The sequence below is a fragment of the Microcaecilia unicolor genome, chromosome 1 (assembly GCF_901765095.1).
Source record: "Microcaecilia unicolor chromosome 1, aMicUni1.1, whole genome shotgun sequence".
Taxonomy (NCBI): Eukaryota; Metazoa; Chordata; class Amphibia; order Gymnophiona; family Siphonopidae; genus Microcaecilia; species Microcaecilia unicolor.
Genome location: NC_044031.1, coordinates 580910101 through 580930171, shown reverse-complemented (window position 1 = coordinate 580930171; position 20071 = coordinate 580910101). Strand labels below are relative to the sequence as shown.

At 40.1% G+C, this 20071-nt stretch overlaps 1 protein-coding gene across 1 annotated transcript in view; it reads left to right on the top strand.

Annotated features, from left to right (window-relative positions):
• ANXA13 (annexin A13) overlaps window positions 1-20071 on the top strand; it is a 72057-nt gene that overhangs the window by 28060 nt on the left and 23926 nt on the right. The window contains exons 2-4 of the mRNA XM_030218848.1: window positions 6055-6130; window positions 7637-7731; window positions 12827-12997. Coding sequence (XP_030074708.1) covers window positions 6055-6130; window positions 7637-7731; window positions 12827-12997 — 342 coding nt within the window. The remainder of the gene's footprint in view (window positions 1-6054; window positions 6131-7636; window positions 7732-12826; window positions 12998-20071) is intronic.

The following is a 20071-nucleotide window of genomic DNA, read 5'->3' as shown; positions in this document are numbered from 1 at the left end:
TGGTCCTATGTGGGGACCAAATGGTACCAGCCTTTACTTATAAAAACGTGAATATAGAAATCCACAAAGCCATGCCCACTTAAGGATACAAATTCATACAAGATGGCTTCCAGACCTGACACCTGTGTCTAGATTAGCGCCAAGAATTTATGTCTCAGGCACAGAATGGGAGAAATTATTTCTTACTATGGAGGGCCTTCAGTCAAAGTTATTTTATAGTTAGTAATTGTGGGATCTTGCCAGGTATTTGTGACCTGGATTGGCCACTGTTGGAAACAGGATGCTGGGCTTGATGGACCTTTGGTCTTTCCCAGTATGGCAATACTCATGTACTTATGGCTGCTGTAATTTAAGTACTACTACTACTACTTCTATAAATCATTTCTATAGCGCTACCAGTCGTACGCAGCGCTTCACAATTGAACAAGTACATCAGAAATTGAGGCCTTGTGTATTAGCAATGTTAATGATTTCCAGTGACAAGTAGTGTATCTATGTTACTTTACCAATATCAGTAACTCTTTGAAGAGAAGGGGGGAAAACCAAGGCACTAGCTTTATTTTAATCTGAGCCATCTTAACCATTAAGGGGGAAAGTTCTCAAGGTGGACTACCATTAAGATGTGTTATTTTGCTGTTAACCTCAGTAATTAGTAACTAGGTCTCATTGCACAAAATGGGACCTGCGGTAAAATAGCACAAGTTAGTAACATAGTAAGTGACGGCAGAAAAAGACCTGTAGGGTCCATCCAGTAGTAAAATTACACATCTTAATGGTAGCCCACATTAATAATTACACCCCTAAGTAGACTAGGATGTTACATAGGGCAGTAGCTTCTGGAGGAAGGGAGGTACAGCAGTAAAACCAATCAATATGCCCTTGACAGGCAAACAACTCAAAGAATCATCAGCATATAACTTGTAGAGAAGCTGGGTAATATTCAGATAGCAAAATATCGAGCTGAAAATCCAATCTCAATAATATATCTCTCACTGCGACTCATAACATTTAATTATGAAGTCAAATCATATTTTATCTGGAAGGGTGAAGGAAAAGACCTCAAACATCTTGGCACAAAAAAATACTGTGGATACAAAAAAATACTGTGTGTAAAAGTGGTAGTTAGGAGTCAAAATAAACATATACAATATAAGGGAATAGTGCTAAGACAATATTTAAAGGTGATGGGTCAGACTAAAGTGAGAAGTAAATAGCTGTACATAAAAAGAGTAAAAAGAGTCACAAAAAGTACAAGGTATTTATTTATTTAGATTTTGCTAAAACCTTTTTCAGTAGTAGCTCTAGCTGAGTTACATTCAGGTACACTGGGCATTTCTCTGTCGCTGGAGGGCTCACAATCTAATTAAGTACATAAGTATTGCCATACTGGGACAGACTGAAGGTCCATCAAGCCCAGCATCCTGTTTGCAAGATCCCAAAAAAGTACAATACATTTTATGCTTCTTATCCTAGAAATAAGAGAAGCTGGGTGTAGGATAATAGTAGTTCATTAAGACCCAGATGTATTGAGGCAAGGGATGACATAAAGACATTGAAGAGGGTAAGTGAGAGGGGAGATTCCTGCTGGACCCTGCAGTTAGGAAACCAGTAGTTGGAAAGTTGGTTGTTTTGCTTGACAGAATAGCTTTGATTTGAAAGAAATTCACAGAACCATTTGAGCATGCTCCCTGTTATTCATATCTGATCCAGGCGTTGGAGTAGCAATGTGTGATCTACCACATTGAATGCTGCTGATATATATAGTGATGGATCTGACTAAGAAGAAAAAAGGTTTCTGCCTATATGTGCAAAATGGGACACCATAAAGCATTGCGGCAGACAAATAAGCTGTACACTAGAGAAGTAAACTGTGAGGTAACAAGCATGTGTGATAGATAAGAAGAAACAGTGAGATGAAATGCTAGCACTGCACTGAAACACACATCGGATGGGCATAGAAATAGACAGAAATATGTAAATCTGCCTAAAAGAGAACGAGCATAAAAGAGAGGGAATAGTCAAGCAGGCAAAATGCAAGTCATAAAAGTGAGCAATACCTTTAAAAAGACTGTGGCGGATTTATTAAAGGTCCAGGAAATACCGCAGTCAAAACTGCTAACTCCAAGAAAAATGAAACAGTGGTGCATATAGCTATAAATAAAAGAAAAAGGCACCAAAGGCAAAAAAACATCACGTATGTGCATGCGAGTGGGATAAGCAATGTGCGTAAGAAAGCTAAGCGAAACATAGAGCTATTAACAATACAAAGGGAATGAACATGATAAAATACACTACTTGGAAGCATTAAAGAACAATGTAAACATTTCCAGAACAAAATGATGTGCATAATTACAGATAAGCATAACGAATATGCAATAGAATCTGCAGAGGACTGAGAAAGGCAGTGAGCTAAAGAAGATCAGGCAAGAAAGAACAATAATTGTGAGGTAATAAAAATACAAGCATAATGATCAGAATACAATAAATAAACATATCTAAAAAAATGTCAGCAAATCCTAAAACACATGAGTGTGTATGGTACAAATGGAACATAATAAATATACAGACTTATCCACAAATGACAACAAATGAGATCTAGGACCTGCATCAGAAAGTGTAAGGAATACACATATTGCAAGGTGGGTATGACAATAAAAAGCTACGAAGTAAAAATGTGTAATAAAAATATTAAAAGAATAACTATAAAACAAAACCCAGCTACTTGCATGGTTAAAAGACGTGTTATAAAAAAAAAGGTGTATAGTCAATATCTAGATTCAGACCTAGAGGTGCCACTGTTTGAAAAGTAAAAATGAGCCTCTGTTCTTGGAGTAACTCCCTATCAATATTGGCTCTCCTTCGGTTTTTGTTGAAAAGTTTAAAAACAACAAACTTCAAGTCTTCAATAGTGTGCTGTGCTTCTTGCCAATGGATTACAAGGGGCGCTGACTCAATGTTGCGATTAATGTTGCTGCGATGTTTGATGATCCTGGTTTTGATCATCCTTCTGGTTTTTCCTATGGATGAGGGGGGCACATGATAATGTAGATGACATTGGCACTGTTACAGTCGGATCTATGATTCAGCGTATATTTCTTTTGAGTGCGTGGATGAATGAATAAAGCAGTTTTAACCACATGTTTGCAGACACTACATCTACCGTACCACATTTAGAATGACCTGTGGTGGTGTGCTTTTCTTGAGAACTGGGTAGAGCAGGGAGAGCAGAAGGGACGAATTTCTCGCTGAGGTTCCTACCCCTAGAAAGCCACTACCAGTCTTTTATTTTTAAATCATTCATGGGATTCTTGAATGTGCCAATATTGGCAAATGTTTTTCTGAATATGTCCTGCAAGGTGTGAGAATCTGAGAGGGCAGACTAAATTGGATGATGATCACTCTTTTCTCAATTTAAGTAGATCTTCATAATTCTCTCCAGTGGCCTTAATATAACAAGAATGGACATACTGTTTGGAATAGCCTCTACATTCAAATCTTTTTTTGCATAATTTTTGCTTGCCAATGAAACTCATCAGTATCAGTACAGATTCTTCTGAGATGGAGAATGCCTTTCCATACGATAAAAATATCTTTAGAGCTTGAAGAGTAAAATGTTGTCTTTGTACTGGTGATCTTCTAGGTATTGTTTTTCGAAATTGGCTACATAAAGATTGACCACGGCTACGGAGGCCTCCATGGCAGTGCTGAAAATAAACATCCTGGAAACAAAAGTAATTATTGGTGAGGGCGATGCTAGTTAGAGTGAGAATGAGTCAGTTAGATATGTGTCTGTAACTATCTCTTCTCCGGAGTGTTTCTTCAATGATTGATTGTAAGTGCCTCTAATTGTGGAATATTAGTATATAGTGATTCTAGGTCCAAGGTAACTATAAGTATATCTGACAAATCGCAATTGAAATCTTGAAGTAATTGCATCATGTGGGATGAGTCTCTAATGTATGTTGGGATGAGTGGTACAGAAGGCCTCGGAAAAAAGTCAACAAAAATAGATAGAGGTTCTAAAATGGAACCATTGCCAGAAATAATTGGTCTACCAGGCGGGTTGATTAAATATTTATGAACCTTCAGAAACTGACATTCTTCGTGTGTGAGATAGCCACCTTAGATGATATTTCAATGATTGTTTACAATGTCACAAAATGTGGGTATGCCAAAAAAGTGTCTGGGTTGGATCTCCTCACTCATCTTCTAAAGCTCAACTGCTTATCAATGGGGCTCTCTCAACTCTGTTTTCCATTCACAGTGGGATGTGACAGGGATGCCTTTTTTCTCTCACACTATTTGTTCATGTCCTTGAACCTCTAGCTCAACTTATTTAGGATTCTCAGTCAATTAATGGGCTTATGGTTGATGGCATGGCATGTAAGTTGTCTATATTTATGAATATGTATGGTTCTTCATGTCTCAGCATGATACATCGGGAGGGGTGTTAATGTCTTTGTTGGAAGATTTCGTTCGGATCTCTGGATATAGACTTATCTTTGACAAATCTGAACTTTTTGCTAGTGGGGAAGGGGGGGGGGGGGGGGAGAATTTTACCTGTGACATTATGTTCAATCCAATAGGTGTCATCTTTTAAGTATTTAGGTATTAATATTCCATTGCAGTTGTGACATTTATATTGTGTTAATTATTCTTCACCTTTGGATCAGATTTTTCAGACCTCTGGATTTGGATGGATCTGCCTATTTCTTGGGGCAGGCTTATCAATTTGATCAAAATGATGTGTTGCCTCAGCTCTTCTATTTGTTTCAGCATTTTCTGTGTTCTGTTCCTGATCATGTGTTTTGACTTCTCAGTGAGAAGATTTCTGGTTTTATATGGCATTGTAAGAATTCTAGAATCCACATCAGCATGTTGTGCTGATCAAAGGAAGAGAGAGATATGGGGTTGCCTCATCTACAGCTCTATTATTGGGCAATCCAGGTTAGCATATGTGGTATGGTGGTGCAGGGGGTTGGACTCTCCAAGCTGGTTGCAGTTAGAGGAGATAAAGGATTTTAACCTTCAATTGCTGTTGGTGTCCTCTTAGAAGTCTATAGGTTTACATAAGATCTTGGCAAGCTGTCTTACTATGGCCCATATTTCCATGCAAGTTCATTGAATGTCCCCTGGTCTTTATGCTTTCTGAATGAGTGAAATATCGATTCACCTCCACCCTCCACACTACTCAGGATTTTGAAAACCTCAATCATATCCCCCCCCCCCCCCCCCAGCCTCTCAGCTGTCTCTTTTACAAGCTGTTGGGGGGGGGGGTCTATGTTTCTGGGACACTACTATTTCGACAGATACATACCAATGAGATGCTCCATCATATCCATGGGCCCAAATGGCACATCAGCATGTGCTGATGTACTGAAGGCAATAAACATGAAAATCCCTATCATACATTTTCATTAGGGAAATCCTGAAAATATGACCTAATGATGGCTCTTGAGAATACCAAGGCACTAGTACAAGCCAGTTGCCTTTATTCAACTTTGGTTAATTTATAGTCTTAAATTGCACCTAAGTAATGTAAGCCTAATAGGTTTTTATATCTTGCTCCATGCTACTGCCCTTAGTGGATGCCTAGTCCTCCTGCTGGCCCTGACTGTAATGTGCTTACAATACCAGCAAGTACCTTATATACAAAACCTTTCTGTTATTTTGGATTGCCTGATCTACTTACAACATTTGCCAATTCTGATGCAAAAGATCTCCAGTAACTTGTTGAATGATATAGTACCAAGCAAGGTGGGTAACTAGGAGATATAGGATGAATGATAGTTAACTGTAGATTATGTGGATTGTGGTCATTCTGAGGTCATCTCACTTGCAAGACTGTACTGCATTACTACACAAGATTTCTAGGTAGTAAGTAGTTTTTTCCTTCAATTTCTGCACTAAAAAGTAATGAAGGAAGCAAAGTGTACCGCTTTAGCTAGTGACCCTCCATGGGCAGATAACAGCACATGAGCTTCAGGTATGTTTAAACAAAATATTGTCCGTGAAAGCATGCAGTGAGGATATAATCTTGCATTTGTCTTCCAGCCAACCATTCGACACCATCACAATTTTGATGCAGAGCGAGATGCCAAGAAACTTCACAAAGCCTGCAAAGGAATGGGTAAGAGCATCGGCTGCAGTTCTCACCTGTAATGTAGTGTATGCAGCTGTATATGTGTAAGGTAGTGTGGCAGCTGTGATAGTCCACTGTTAAAAGTAATAAACAGAAATCAAACAAAACAAAGAAAAGAAAATAGGATGATACCTGACTATCATCTTATTTTCTTTTCTTTGTTTTGTTTGATTTATATTTATTACTTTTAAAAGTGGACTAACACGACTACCACAAACTTTATACATATACAGGAAAACAACAAACAGATATGCATGCACACACAAACAAACCCATCCTCAAAGAAACATATATACAGTACAAATACATATATACACAACATGCAGAAGCGTATAGAAATGTACACACACAAACATAAGCCCAGTATCCTATTTCCAACAGTGGCCAATCCAGGTCACAAATATCTGGCAAAGATCCCAAAACAGTACAATACATTTTATGCTGCTTATCCTAGAAATAAGCAGTGGATTTTCCCAAGTCCATCTTAATAATGGCTTATGGACTTTTCTTTTAGGAAGATATCCAAACCTTTTTTAAACCCTGCTAAACTAACTGCTTTGACCACTTTCTCTGGCAACGAATTCCAGAGTTTAATTACACACTGACTTTTTCCGATTTGTTTTATATTTACTACTTTGTAGCTTCATTGCGTGCCCCCTAGTCCTAGTATTTTTGGAAAGAGTAAACAAGCGATTCACATCTACCCATTCCACTCCACTCATTATTTTATAGACCTCTATCATATCTCCCGTCGGCCATCTTTTCTGCAAGCTGAAGAGCCGCTTTAGCCTTTCCTCAAAGGGAAGTTGTCCCATCCCCTTTATCACTTTTGTCACCCTTCTATTTACATTTTCTTTTTTTTTTTGTTAATAATTTTTATTGGCAAGAAATATGCAAAATAGTAAATGTATCGGAATATATAAGTACATTTTCTAAATCCACTATATCTTTTTTGAGCTGTGGTAACCAGAATTGCACACATTATTCGAGATACAGTTGCACCATGGAGCAATACAAAGGCATTATAATGTTCTCATTTTTGTTTTCCATTCCTTTCCTAATAATATCTAATATTCTATTTGCTTTCTTCGCCACCGCTGTACACTCAGCAGAGTGTTTCAACATATCAACGATGACACCTAGATCCCTTTCTTGGTCGGTGACTCCTAACGTGGAATCTTGCATCCCATAGCTATAGTTCAGATTCCTCTTTCTCACATGAACCACTTTGCACTTGTTCACATTAAATGTCATCTGCCATATTTTTTTGTTACATTTGTACCCCTTCACGGACCCATTCTCGGAGATAAACGCCCATGGAGATAGGTGTTTCCGTTCGATTATGCCCCTCCACGACTCTTATCTACATAGCTTTTAACTCTACCATGTCACTTAGCAAAAATAGGGCTCACCTACTTGCCCCCCTGTCTACGAAACTGAGTACCCACCAAGTCATTGATCAATTTTATTTTTATGTCAATTGAATTATTGCAGGAACAGATGAAAAGACCATTATTGAAATCCTTTCAAATCGATCGTCAGACCAGAGGCGAGAAATTAAAGTGAAGTACAAGAGCATGTATGGCAAGGTATTTTAAAGATTCTATTACCAGAGGATATATTTGTAGTATAAATACCCCTACAAGAAGGCCAAAGAAGAATCAACAGGAACAAAGTACGGTATAGGTATAGAAATGCATTTGGGTTCCCACAGCTGACTCCTACTCACTGCTCTCCAGGATACAGGTACTACTCGTACTGGGTCTGAAGGCAACCATATCACTGGGTACCTGTGAATAAAAACCACATTGTGTCCTAACCTTTGACCTGGAAGCTCAAAGAAGCAGAAGGAAGCAGGTGGGAACACACAGATAGACAGAGCATCAGTCATGCAAAGGAAGTAGCTCAGAGGATGAGCATTCTTAGAATTTATAAGTACAAAAGGAAAAACTGATTAAAAAAAGAAGGAACTGAAATAGTTCAAACAATCCTCACATTTAATACAATTACATTATTATATCCTGATAAGCTTAAGGAGGAAAAAGCCTCAGTAGACCCAGACCTGCTTACAAAGCTATGGTCTATAAAGGTACTGTTTCTCTATCATTGGCATAAAAAAAACTGATGTGAGAGCAACAGTGTAGTTGAGCTCCTTAATTTTTTTAATTGTTGGCTCCTTGCTATATGGAACGCTGGCCATTGTCGGACAAGTTGTAGTGGCTGTGAACTTTTAAGTTAAATACTCCTAGTTTGGAGACTATATGGGAGTTTTCTCTTATTCTTTTGTATATAAATGAATAAATACTCTTAACTGAGCAATACTGAGCTAAGGAGGTTTTTTATGCCAATGATAGAGAAACAGCACCTTTATAGACCGTAGCTTTGTAAGCAGGTCTGGGCCTTTTTCCTCCTTAAGCTTATCAGGTTATAATGAAGTAATTGTATTAAGTTTGAGGATTGTTTGAATTGCTTAAGTACAAAAGGAAACAGCCAAACAGAAGCCAAATTGGAGAGTAGTGAGGAAGCAGTTTGGAGAATAGATGGAATAGGTAGGCGACATGTTGGGGCTGTTCTATGGGGATTTGTGATAAATACCTAGTAGGGCAGTTTTATAATAACTCTTGCAAAAAGGAAAAGAAGTTCTCTGGTGACTGGAGCAAAGGTATCATATTTTCACAGAGCCTGTTTCACTAAGCTTTTTTCCCCTATGGACAAAGGATAGGGGAATAAAACTTTAATGAATCATAGTTAGCAGTGTGGCTGGCAGACAGCCTGGGAGCCCCCACAAGCACAGTCAGGGTGCAGTGCAAATCAAAAGGAAACTTTATTGTTGAACAGACAAACGATCAGTCTGTTTCTACACACAGACTCAACATAGCAACAGTCACAGTAACAGTGGTTTCTCCTCTCCTCAGCAGTCCTCTCTTATCAAGTTTCTACAGCATAGTTCAAGTCACGCATGCACAAATCCGGGCCTGGCTCTAATTAGGACACTCGGGTCTGAGTCTTCACAAATAAAGGAATATGCTCTGATACCCCCAGGTGCAAACCTTACTTCCCTGGGTCTCCCACACAGTTACTGCAGCCCAGCCAATACCTCGGGAGGATTCCTTCATTCACAGTCCTCCTATAGGAGACCTCTGTACTCGGGGTCTCACTTCTGGAGACCTCTTCCCTTGGAGCCTCTCTGATCTACTCTGTTCCAGGCATTTAACCTCCCAGCCTGAGTCCCACCCCTATGACTTAACCTCTGACATGGCAGGTTAGTACCACCTGCCGTAAGGTGGCTTAACTACAACATCAGGGGCCCTTTTACTAAGCCACGTAGGCACCTACATGTGCCCAACGCGCGTCAAGTTTCAGTTACTGCCCAGCTACCGCGTGGCCCTTACAGTAATTTCATTTTTGACACTTGTCTGCTACGTGTAACGGAAAATATTTTTATTTTCTGGGGCGCGGGCAGTAATCGGCATTCTACGCGCGTAGACCATTACTGCCCATTTACTGCACGAGATCGTACCACTAGATCAATGGCTGGTGGTAAGGTCTCAGGCCCAAAATGGACGCACAGCAATTTTCATTTTGCACATGTCCATTTTTGTCAAAAAAAAAAATTTTAAAGGCATTTTTTACAGGTGCGCTGAAAAATGATTCTGCATGTGCCCATAACATGCATCTGCACAACCGCAGGCCATTTTTCAGCGCACCTTAGTAAAAGGACCCCTCAGTGAGGGACTGTTCTCAGGGACACCTGCTGCTACACCACTCACTCCCTCACACATAGCTTAATAGAGTGGATGACAGCAGAAAAAGACCAATCAGTCCATCCAGTCTGTTAGTCTTCAATTGATGTCCCAGAATTGCTTACATTTTGTCAATTTTGTCCCAGGAATGCATGACTTTTGTTTGTTGATACATTGTTCTCATTTTATAAAGACATAATTAGTCCATACCTGAGGATTATGCAGTTGATATCCCTCTATCTCAGGGGTGGGGAAACCTTGGTCCTCGAGGGCTGCAACCCAGTCAGGTTTTTGAGATTTATCCCAATAAATATGCATGAGATCTATTTGAATTCACTGCCTCCATTGTATGCAAATAGATCTCATGTATATTCATTGGGGAAAACCCAACCCTTGAGGACTGGGGTTGCTCACCCTGCTGTGGTTTGTAGTATAAATTGGGGGCTCATTTTCAAAGCACTTAGACATACGAAATTACATAACAACCTGTGGAACTTTCTAAGTCTAAGTGCTTTGAAAATGAGCCCATTTAAGTTATATACACTTTTGGTACTTTTAGCTCAGCAGGACACAATTATATTCCACTATGCTTCAATAAATTGGTTAGTCTATAAGATGCCTCCTGCTTCTATCAATTTTATTTCACCAGACTAACACAGCTAAGTAAAATATTAGGGTAGCAGAGACACATTTTTCTTCACTAGAGTCAGGGCTGCCCAGAGACTAGGCCGGGCCTGGGGCAAGGCCGCCCAACCACTGCTGCTGCCCCCCGTCGCTCCCCCTGCCACTGCCACCCCCTATCGCTCCCCCTGCTGCTGCAGTCTGTGGTCTCACCTGCCTGCCTCCACGGCTCCAGGCCCCCTGCATTCAAAGCGGCAGTCGCAGATCACCTCTCTTCTGGCCTTCCCTCCCTGTGTCCCACCCTCGTCTGATGTATCTTCCGGTTTCCGCGAGGGCGGGACACAGGGAGGGAAGGCCCGAAGGGAGGCGATCTGTGACTGCCGTTTCGAATGCAGGGGGCCCGGAGCCGAGAAGGCAGGCAGGTGAGACCGGGGACTGCAGCGCTGGCGGCCTGACCCCAGCGCCGGGCCTCCCTTGGAAGCCCGGGCCTGGGGAATTTGGCCCCCCCCCCTCTCGTTGGCCTTGACTAGAGTTATTAACTTCAAGAAATAAATATCATTTCCAAATTTATTTAGTATTTGCTATATCGCACATCATAGAGAAATATCTGAGCAGTTTATAATCCTAATGAGAGAGGAGTAGTGAGAGACAGGAGGGATGACAGAGGAGATTTAAAGGAGGATGGATAAGCAAAAGAGGAAGAGAGGAGAATAGAACTACAATCATGAAAGGAAAGGTGGTGTAGCAGAAACTAACAGATAGGGGTAAGAGATGAAACTAAGGTGATCTGCAGGCTCACATCGAGTACAGTCTCAAGGTGAAAACGGAAGCAATGCTTTTAAGAAAAAGCATCTTCAAAAAGGAATGTCTTGAGATCGGACTTAAATTTACTTAGGGGGCCTTTTATAAAGCCACACTAGCTTTTTTAGCTCATGGTAAAAATCAGCTGGCGGTAAATGCTGAGATGCCCATAGAAATATAATGGGCGTCTCCGCGTTTACTGCCAGCTGATTTTTACTGTGAGCTAAAAATGCTAGCGTGCCTTTGTAACAGACCCCCTTAGACAGTGCGATCTAAGCTGAAATGGTAGTGCATTCCACAGAGTGGGGCCCACCACAGAGTAAATTTAGTGACGTGATATCATATCTAATTTGTCAGAATGAGGGAACGACTAGGAGATGCTGTTGGGATGAGTGAACAGGCTGCAGTGGGGAATGAGGTGTCAAAATGCGTGCCAGAAAGAGGGGAGAACCGGTACTCGTTATTTTAAACACTAAAAGGAGTGTCTTATAAGTTATTCTGTCTGGAATCGGCAGCCAGTGTGCAGCAGGAGACAATGAGCTTTAGAAATCATTGTACGCTTCTTCTCTGATATCTTTTAAAATACTAGCTAATATTTTTTTTAAATATCAACAGGAGATATAACATTGGAAAATTAATAATGTGAATATTGCAAAGCCTCCACCTTATTTTGAAGCAAAATATTTTCTTTAAAGAACAGACATTGTCTTGATTTTTTTTTTCAAAAGACTGTTCAATTAATAGAGTCATTCTCTTCTGAAAACTGTTTCTCGCCTTCCTATGGTGTAAATCTAAGTTTAGTTTTCCTGAGCAATTGGTACGGGGTTATACCTCAAATGCCTTACTCAACTTCATTATTCTCTCTGTATCCATTTACTCCAGAATATGCTCCCATATTTCTGGGACCATGTAAGCCACATTGAACCTACAAACAGGTGGGAAAATGTGGGATACAAATGCAATAAATAAATAAAATAAATATAGAATCTCCTCCGTTGCACCTAACTTTGCGTGAGCTTTTATGCCTATCAAATGCTGATGTAGATGGTCATGCCCAACTGATGGCACTTATGCACACATATGCAGGTATTCTGTAACATCGCACCTAATTTCTGAGAATGCCCCCGACCCGCTCATGCCCCTCCCATGGTCTCACCCCATTTGGAGTTGTGTGCTATGAAATTTAGGTGCACATGTTATAAAATTGGGCATAGGGCAGATCCGTGTGTGACTCCTAATTACTATCAATTAAGTACTTGTTAACACCAATAATTATCGCCTAATTAGTTTATATACGGATCAGCAGTCTACGTCCAAAATTGCAAGAATCTGGTGGTAATTACTTTATAATAATTATATACTGTATATACACAAATGTATAGCTGTACATTTGCTGTGTCAAAATCTTATCAAACTATTTTCAGTGCTTTTCTTGATCACCCCTAATGATTCATATATGATAAGGAGAATTCTGTTCAGTTTTTCTGTTGATGTCTGACTCTCAAAAACACTTTTGTAGGATCTGGAGGATGTGTTGAAAAGTGATCTCAGTGGAAGCTTTGAAAAGACAGCCCTGGCTCTCTTGGATCTCCCGTGCGAATATGATGCCAAAGAACTTCGGAAGGCGATGAAGGGGATTGGAACCAATGATAGTTTGCTGATTCAGATTCTTTGCACAAGAGCCAACCAGGTAAATATATGTCAGACAGGTTTTAAGTGAGGAGGGGAATTCACGTGTGCAGGTCAAGATCTGGAGAATTCATTCACTATTTTTACAAGAGGCTCTGCCAAACAGAAAATACTTTTTAATGGAGAGGGTGATGGATGTCCCTCCACGCACATAGTAACATGGGGTTTGATATTCAAAAGGGTTCAAACGGGCAGGAGAGGCTCCTGCCTGGTTTAACCCTGCTGAGCTGGCTGTCCACCAAAATTCAGCAGCAATAACCACACAGCACTGCTGAACATTGGCTCTAACCAGCCACGTCAAAACTGGCCAGTTGAGTGGCAGTCCAGGGGGAGAACCGCAACCATCCCAGACACTATCTGCCAGATTCTATATATTGTGCCTAGCGTTCCGCACTGAAATCTAAGCACATTCCATAACAATGTGCATACTAGCTTAACAAGCCAATCAGTGTTTTTAGCAGCACTTAACAAGTAATAGTGAGCACTAATTGGCAATAATTAGAATTTTGTGCATAACTCACTAAGCATATTGTGTAACCAACTGCACCTAAATTCTAAACAGCGCAATTCAAAAGGGGCATAGCCATGGGTGGGGAAATGGGCATTCCCAAATTTACTTGCATTGTTAGAGAATATAGTCCAGTGCACATAAATCTACGCACAGGGATTTACGCCACGTTTTCACTGGTGTAAATGGAGGTGCATAATTTTAGGTGCTGGGATATCAACTAAGCATATTCTATATACCACATCTAAATCTTATAAAATGCGCTTAGGTGGAAATGTTTTCCACATGGAATTTTTAAGCGTCATATATAGAATCTGGCTCTATGTGGCCACTGACGATATTCAGTGCAGGTGCCCTCATATCTAACCAGGCACATAGAGCTGCGTTAATAGTAGTTCTAACTTTGCCTGAATATCGTCCATACCCGTATAACTTCTGGGTGCTGCCAAAAATCTGGATATTCAATGCCGGTGCCCAAACATGACCCAGTATTGACCATCCGGGTCTAATTTACCCGGCAACAGTCAGTGCTTATAAAAATGCTGACTGCCGTCGGCTGAATATTACCCCTATAGTAAATGACAGCAGAAAAAGACCTGTGTAGTCCATCCAGTCTGCCCAACAAGGTCAGAGTCGTATATGGCACTTTATGCAGGTTATGCTTCTTCATGATAATTGTTATGTTATGTTGCACCAGGCTTATATACAAACTGTCCACAGACCAGAACCTAATAATAACAGAAACTAAATGGACAGAAACACCATGGACTGGCCATTACAAACTAAACTTATCCCTAAAATGGCGGAAAAAAGGTTCTCTCCACATACGGGAAAACACATCCTACACCACGAGAGGCCAAATAGACGCGAAAACATTCTGGAAACAATTATACAAAAACGATTGGACAACACAAATGGACTCCATATACTACCTCTCAGAATGGGACAAAAGATGTAAACACATATTAGACGAAATAGCACCCTTACGAACAAGAACCTCACGCAGACACAACTCGATACCGTGGTTCAATGAAGAACTGAAAAAATTAAAAACACAATCCAGGAAATTAGAACGCCCATGGAAAAAAATTAAAGACGAACATACACTCAACGCTTGGAAACAATTACAAAGGAAATAGAAATATGCAATAAGACAAACCAAAAGGTCATACTACAAAACTAAAATAGGGCCAGATTACAAAGACACGAAGAAACTATATCATCTCGTGAACAAACTACTAGACACAACGCCGATCACCACAACCAATACTGACATTCCATCTGCAGACAACCTTGCTAAACATTTAAATGAAAAAATTGCAAACCTACGTAAAACGCTACCTCAGGACAACACGGACATCGAAAACTACATCAACGAACTGGACCCATCCCCTGGTGAACACCCTGCGGACCGAATCTGGTCAAATTTCGCTCCCCTCACCACCGATACAGTTACCCAGGTGATCAAGAGGTACTCCAACAGTCACTGTCAACTGGACACTTGCCCCAGCCACCTATTAAAATCCGCCCCCCACTGCTTTATAACAGACCTCACATCCCACTTAAACTTCATGCTTCAACAAGCCACCTTCCCTAAAGAAAAAGGCAACATCCTACTCACCCCAATATCAAAAGACACCAAGAAAAAAACAAATGACATTACCAACTACCGTCCAGTAGCATCTATCCCACTGGTAGTCAAATTAATGGAAGGCTTGGTAACCAAACAAGTAAATGATTACATAGAGAAATTCACAATACTACACGAATCACAATCAGGATTCCGCCCCCAACACAGCACTGAAACAGTATTACTTACTCTATTAACTAAATTCAAGCAAGAAATAGCAAGAGGTAAAAGTATACATCTCCTACAATTTGACATGTCCAGTGCATTCGACATGGTCAACCATAATATATTACTAAGACTCCTAGATTACTTCGGAATCAGCGGAAATACACTTAAATGGATCAAGGGCTTCCTATCCACAAGAACATATCAAGTGAAAGCTAGCACAAACATATCATCACCTTGGAAACCTGACTGCGGAGTGCCGCAAGGATCACCACTATCACTGATCCTTTTCAACCTCATGATGACCCCTCTAGCCAAGTCCTTATCCATTCAAGGCCTTAACTCATTCATATATGCTGATGCTATCACAATATATCCCCTACAAACACGATCTGGCAGAAATCACCAGCGAAATCAAGCTTAGCCTGAACATCATGAACTCATGGGCATATGCATTCCAATTAAAACTCAATACAGAAAAAACCCACTGTCTCATCATCTCATCCCAATATAACACATACAAGCCCACAAACATAAACACCCCAGGTTATACCCTTCCTATTGCTGCCAGCCTGAAAATTCTCAGAGTAATAATCGACCGGAACCTCTCACTAGAGAACCAAGCGAAATCTACCATAAAGAAAATGTTTCACTCAATGTGGAAACTCAAACGTGTGAAATAATAATAATAATGAAAACATTCTTTCCGAGGGAAATATTCCGCAGCTTGATACAATCAATGGTACTGAGCCATGTAGACTACTGCAACGGAATCTATGCGGGCTGCAAAGAACAAATTATAAAGAAACTTCAAACCGCTCAAAACACAGCAGCCAGGCTTATATTTGGAAAATCACGTTTTGAAAGCGCCAAACCCCTCTGAGAAAAACTGCATTGGCTCCCAATCAAAGAACGTATCGCTTTTAAAATCTGCAACCTGGTTCATAAAATTATCTACGGCGCAGCCCCAGGATACATGACAGACCTCATATACCTGCCAACCAGAAACGCAACAAGATCAGCACAAACATACCTAAATCTTCACTACCCAAGCAGCAAAGGACTCAAATACAAATCAACGTATGCATCCAGCTTTTCCTATTTAAGCGCACAACTATGGAACACACTGCCAAAAATAGAAAGGCATATCCCACCGACCCAACATAAAAGCCTGAGCACCTGCAACACCACAAAACCAAAAATCGTAATGGGCACTCCCAAATTCCCTCTTCCTTCCTACGTTCCCCTAATATACCTACCTTACATGAACCTATTATACTACAATAACACCTGTATTTGTTCATTCCGGAACTGGAGAACACCACTATGGTATTATGTAAGCCATATTGAGCCTGCAAATAGGTGGGAAAATGTGGGATACAAATGTAACAAATAAAATAAATAAATATATTCCATGACTATCTTAAATAGAATTACAGAGTTAAAAGAAGGAACTGGATATACAGAAATTCCAGGAGCTACATATTATAAATAAAAAAATTATACCTTCAATAGAACATATTTATGAAATAAATATGTTTTTAAGACCGTTGAAAACATCAAATAATTTTTACTTGTTCTGATGTATAATGGCAGTGAATTCCAGGCACAAACTGCTTGATATGAGAATGAAGAATTAAACATCTTACTAAATATTATTTGCTTTGTTGAAGGAAAATGCAAAAACAATTGATTACATGTATTACAAAAGTCACCTCTATGAAGAGGAGCTACCAGCTCACTCATATACAGAGCGGCATTACCATACCATACATGATACTAAAAATGATAGTACATATCTTAAATTGTATTCTGGTCTCTATTGAGAGCCAGTGTAAGTCCAAATAGAATGGAATAACAGAATCATATTTATGGGCTGAATAAATGAGTCGACCTGCTATATTTTGTATGATTTGTATCTGTGTAATGAAAGTGTGAGAAAAGCCTGCATAAATGATATTACAATAGTCCATTCTTGATAAAATTAAAGTCTGGATTAACAATCTAAACGTAGCAGGTTCAAAATATATACAGATAACTCTAAGCTTCCATGTCACCAGTTTTGGAAGAGGGACCACATCCGCTCTTCTCCAATCCCTTAGAACCTCTTCTGTCTCCAAAGATCTATTAAAAACATTTTAACAGGACTTACCAGAACTTCTCTTAACTCCCTCAATATCCTGGAATAGATCTCATCTGACCCCATGGCTTTGTCTACTTTCAGTTTTTCAAGGTGTTCATAAACACTTTCTTCTGTGAATGGCAGGATATCTACTCCATTCCTATATATTCCTAGCTAGTAGCAGGAACTTGAAGCTCAACCAGGGAACGAATAAGGGACCAAAGTTGGGGAATGCTTTACCCCTTGGTATTCAGATGATAGATGGCTATTGGGCTCATTTTCAAAACAGAAAAACCTCTAAAAAGTGGCATAAAAGATCAGCCCGCACATTCCTTAATCTACACTTCCCCAGCTGTAAAGGACTAAAATACAAACTAACACATGCAACCAGCTTTTCCTACATGAGCACGCAACTGTGGAATGCACTACCAACCAACTTGAAAACAATTAGCGAAATAACTAACTTTTGCAAAGCTCTGAAAACCTTTCTTTTCCACAAGGCCTACCACGAAGATCCTTAGCCTAATTATAACACCTCACCACACTATCCTGAATCTGAACGCCTCTTTCTATAATTGTTTACTAGTACTTCTTTACCATCCTTAATTTCTTTGTAACACCAACTGTATCTTTTACCCTGGAATGGCGCTGCCATGACAGGTCTTTGTAAGCCACATTGAGCCTGCAAATAGGTGGGGAAATGTGGGATACAAGTGCAATAAATAAATAAATAAAGCAGCATTTGGATGTTTTTCTCACAAAAACATCCAAATCAGTATTTTGGAAAACTATTTTTAGACGTTTTTCTTTGAAGATCATCAGAAGTGCACCAAATCTCAAGGGAGTGTATCAGGGGCATGTTCCGGGCGGGACTTGGGTGTTCCTGAGACTTAGATGTTTTTCAGCCATAATGGAAGAAAACAAAACCGTCCAGGACTAAAACTAAGATGTTTTGAGCTAGACTTGTTTTCATAACGAATAAGGCACAAAAAAGTGCCCTAAATAACCAGATGACCACCGGAGGGAATCAGGGATGACCTCCCCTTATTCCCCCAGTGGTCACTAACCAACTCTCCCCCCCCCCCCCAAAATGTGATGAGAAACATTACTTACCAGCCTCTATGCCAGCCTCAGATGTAATACTTGGGTCCATTAGAACAGCATGCAGGTCCCTGGAGTAGTCTAGTGGTGGGTGCAGTGCACTGCAGACAGGTTGACCCAGATTTCTATCTCCCCCTACCTGTTACACTTGTGGAGGAAATTGTGAGCCCTCCAAAACTCACCAGAAACCCACTATACCCACATATAGGTGCCTCCTTCACCTGTAAGGGCTATGGTAGTGGTGTACAGTTGGGGGTAGTGGATTTTGGATGGGTTTGGGGGGCTCAACAGACAAGGTAAGGGAGCAATGGTGAGATGTGTACCTGGGAGCATTTTATGAAGTCCACTGCAGTGCCCCCTAGGATGCCCTATTGCTTTCCTGGGATGTCAGGGGGACCAGTGTATTAAAAATGTTGGCTCCTCCTACAACCCAATGGCTTGATTTTGTGCGTTTTGCACTTGGACATTTTTTTCCCAAAAATGGACCAAGAAATAAAACTTCCAAATCACAAAACCTTCTATTTTCGAAAACAAAAGATAGATGTTTTTCTTTTTTGAAAATGACCTTCTTTGCTATTCAGATTTTGGACATTTTTTGCAAAACCTCCAAAGTCGGATTTAGACGTTATATCGAAAAGCCCCTTCTTGTGGAGTTTAGGTGGAAGCTTAAATCACTTTTGTATCAACAAGCATTTGGGTAGCAAAAGGAGATGAATGGGTTTATGTATTGTCCCTCATGATTAGTGAGTAATAAATTGAAAGATAGTTACAATCAAGCCTCCTTTCCCCCCTCCCCCCAATCATGAAACCTTAGGGCCCTGTTTACTAATCAGTATTATAGGCGCGTTAAAGTTTTTAACGCACGTTAACCATGTACGTGCGTTAACTATGTACATGCCTATAATATCCCTACAGGCACCTACATAGTTAGTGTGCACGCTAAGTGTAGGCACGCTAAAAACACCAACGCACCTTTGTAAACAGGGCCCTAATTTCCAAATTTTTTTACTGTGGCAGATGTATTACACACTGTACACCATCAGGGAGCACTGTGGCCTAGCTAATAGATGTCTTTCTAAATGCTTTTATCAGCATGATCTAACTGTCAGGAATCAATTGTAAATGCTTACCTACAGACTTTCATTTTTCTTGTATAACATTTGCTTTATAAAAGTATTATTGGAATTTAAAGCCACTGTCCAAAAATTAAACTAGTGACAGTTACATCTGCCTTTCTAGTTCTGTGGACTCCCTTGAAACTAGGATACATTTCAGCAAGTTTAACTCTGGCTGCTGATTTTAACAGTACTACACTACTTCAGGCATTTTGCGTACACCAATAACTCCTACACTTGTCAGATAATGTGATAAAGTAGCCATCAAAATACTGCATCAAAATGCACCTTGATTAATTCAATACAATCAAATAAAAGAGATATGCATGCTGCTCGCAGATGTTATATTGCACTAGCAAACACTGTATGGTCCTCTGTAAGGACACCTCCCCCTCCCCCCTCCCCCCCTTTACAAAGCTGTGGTAGCTGCTGCC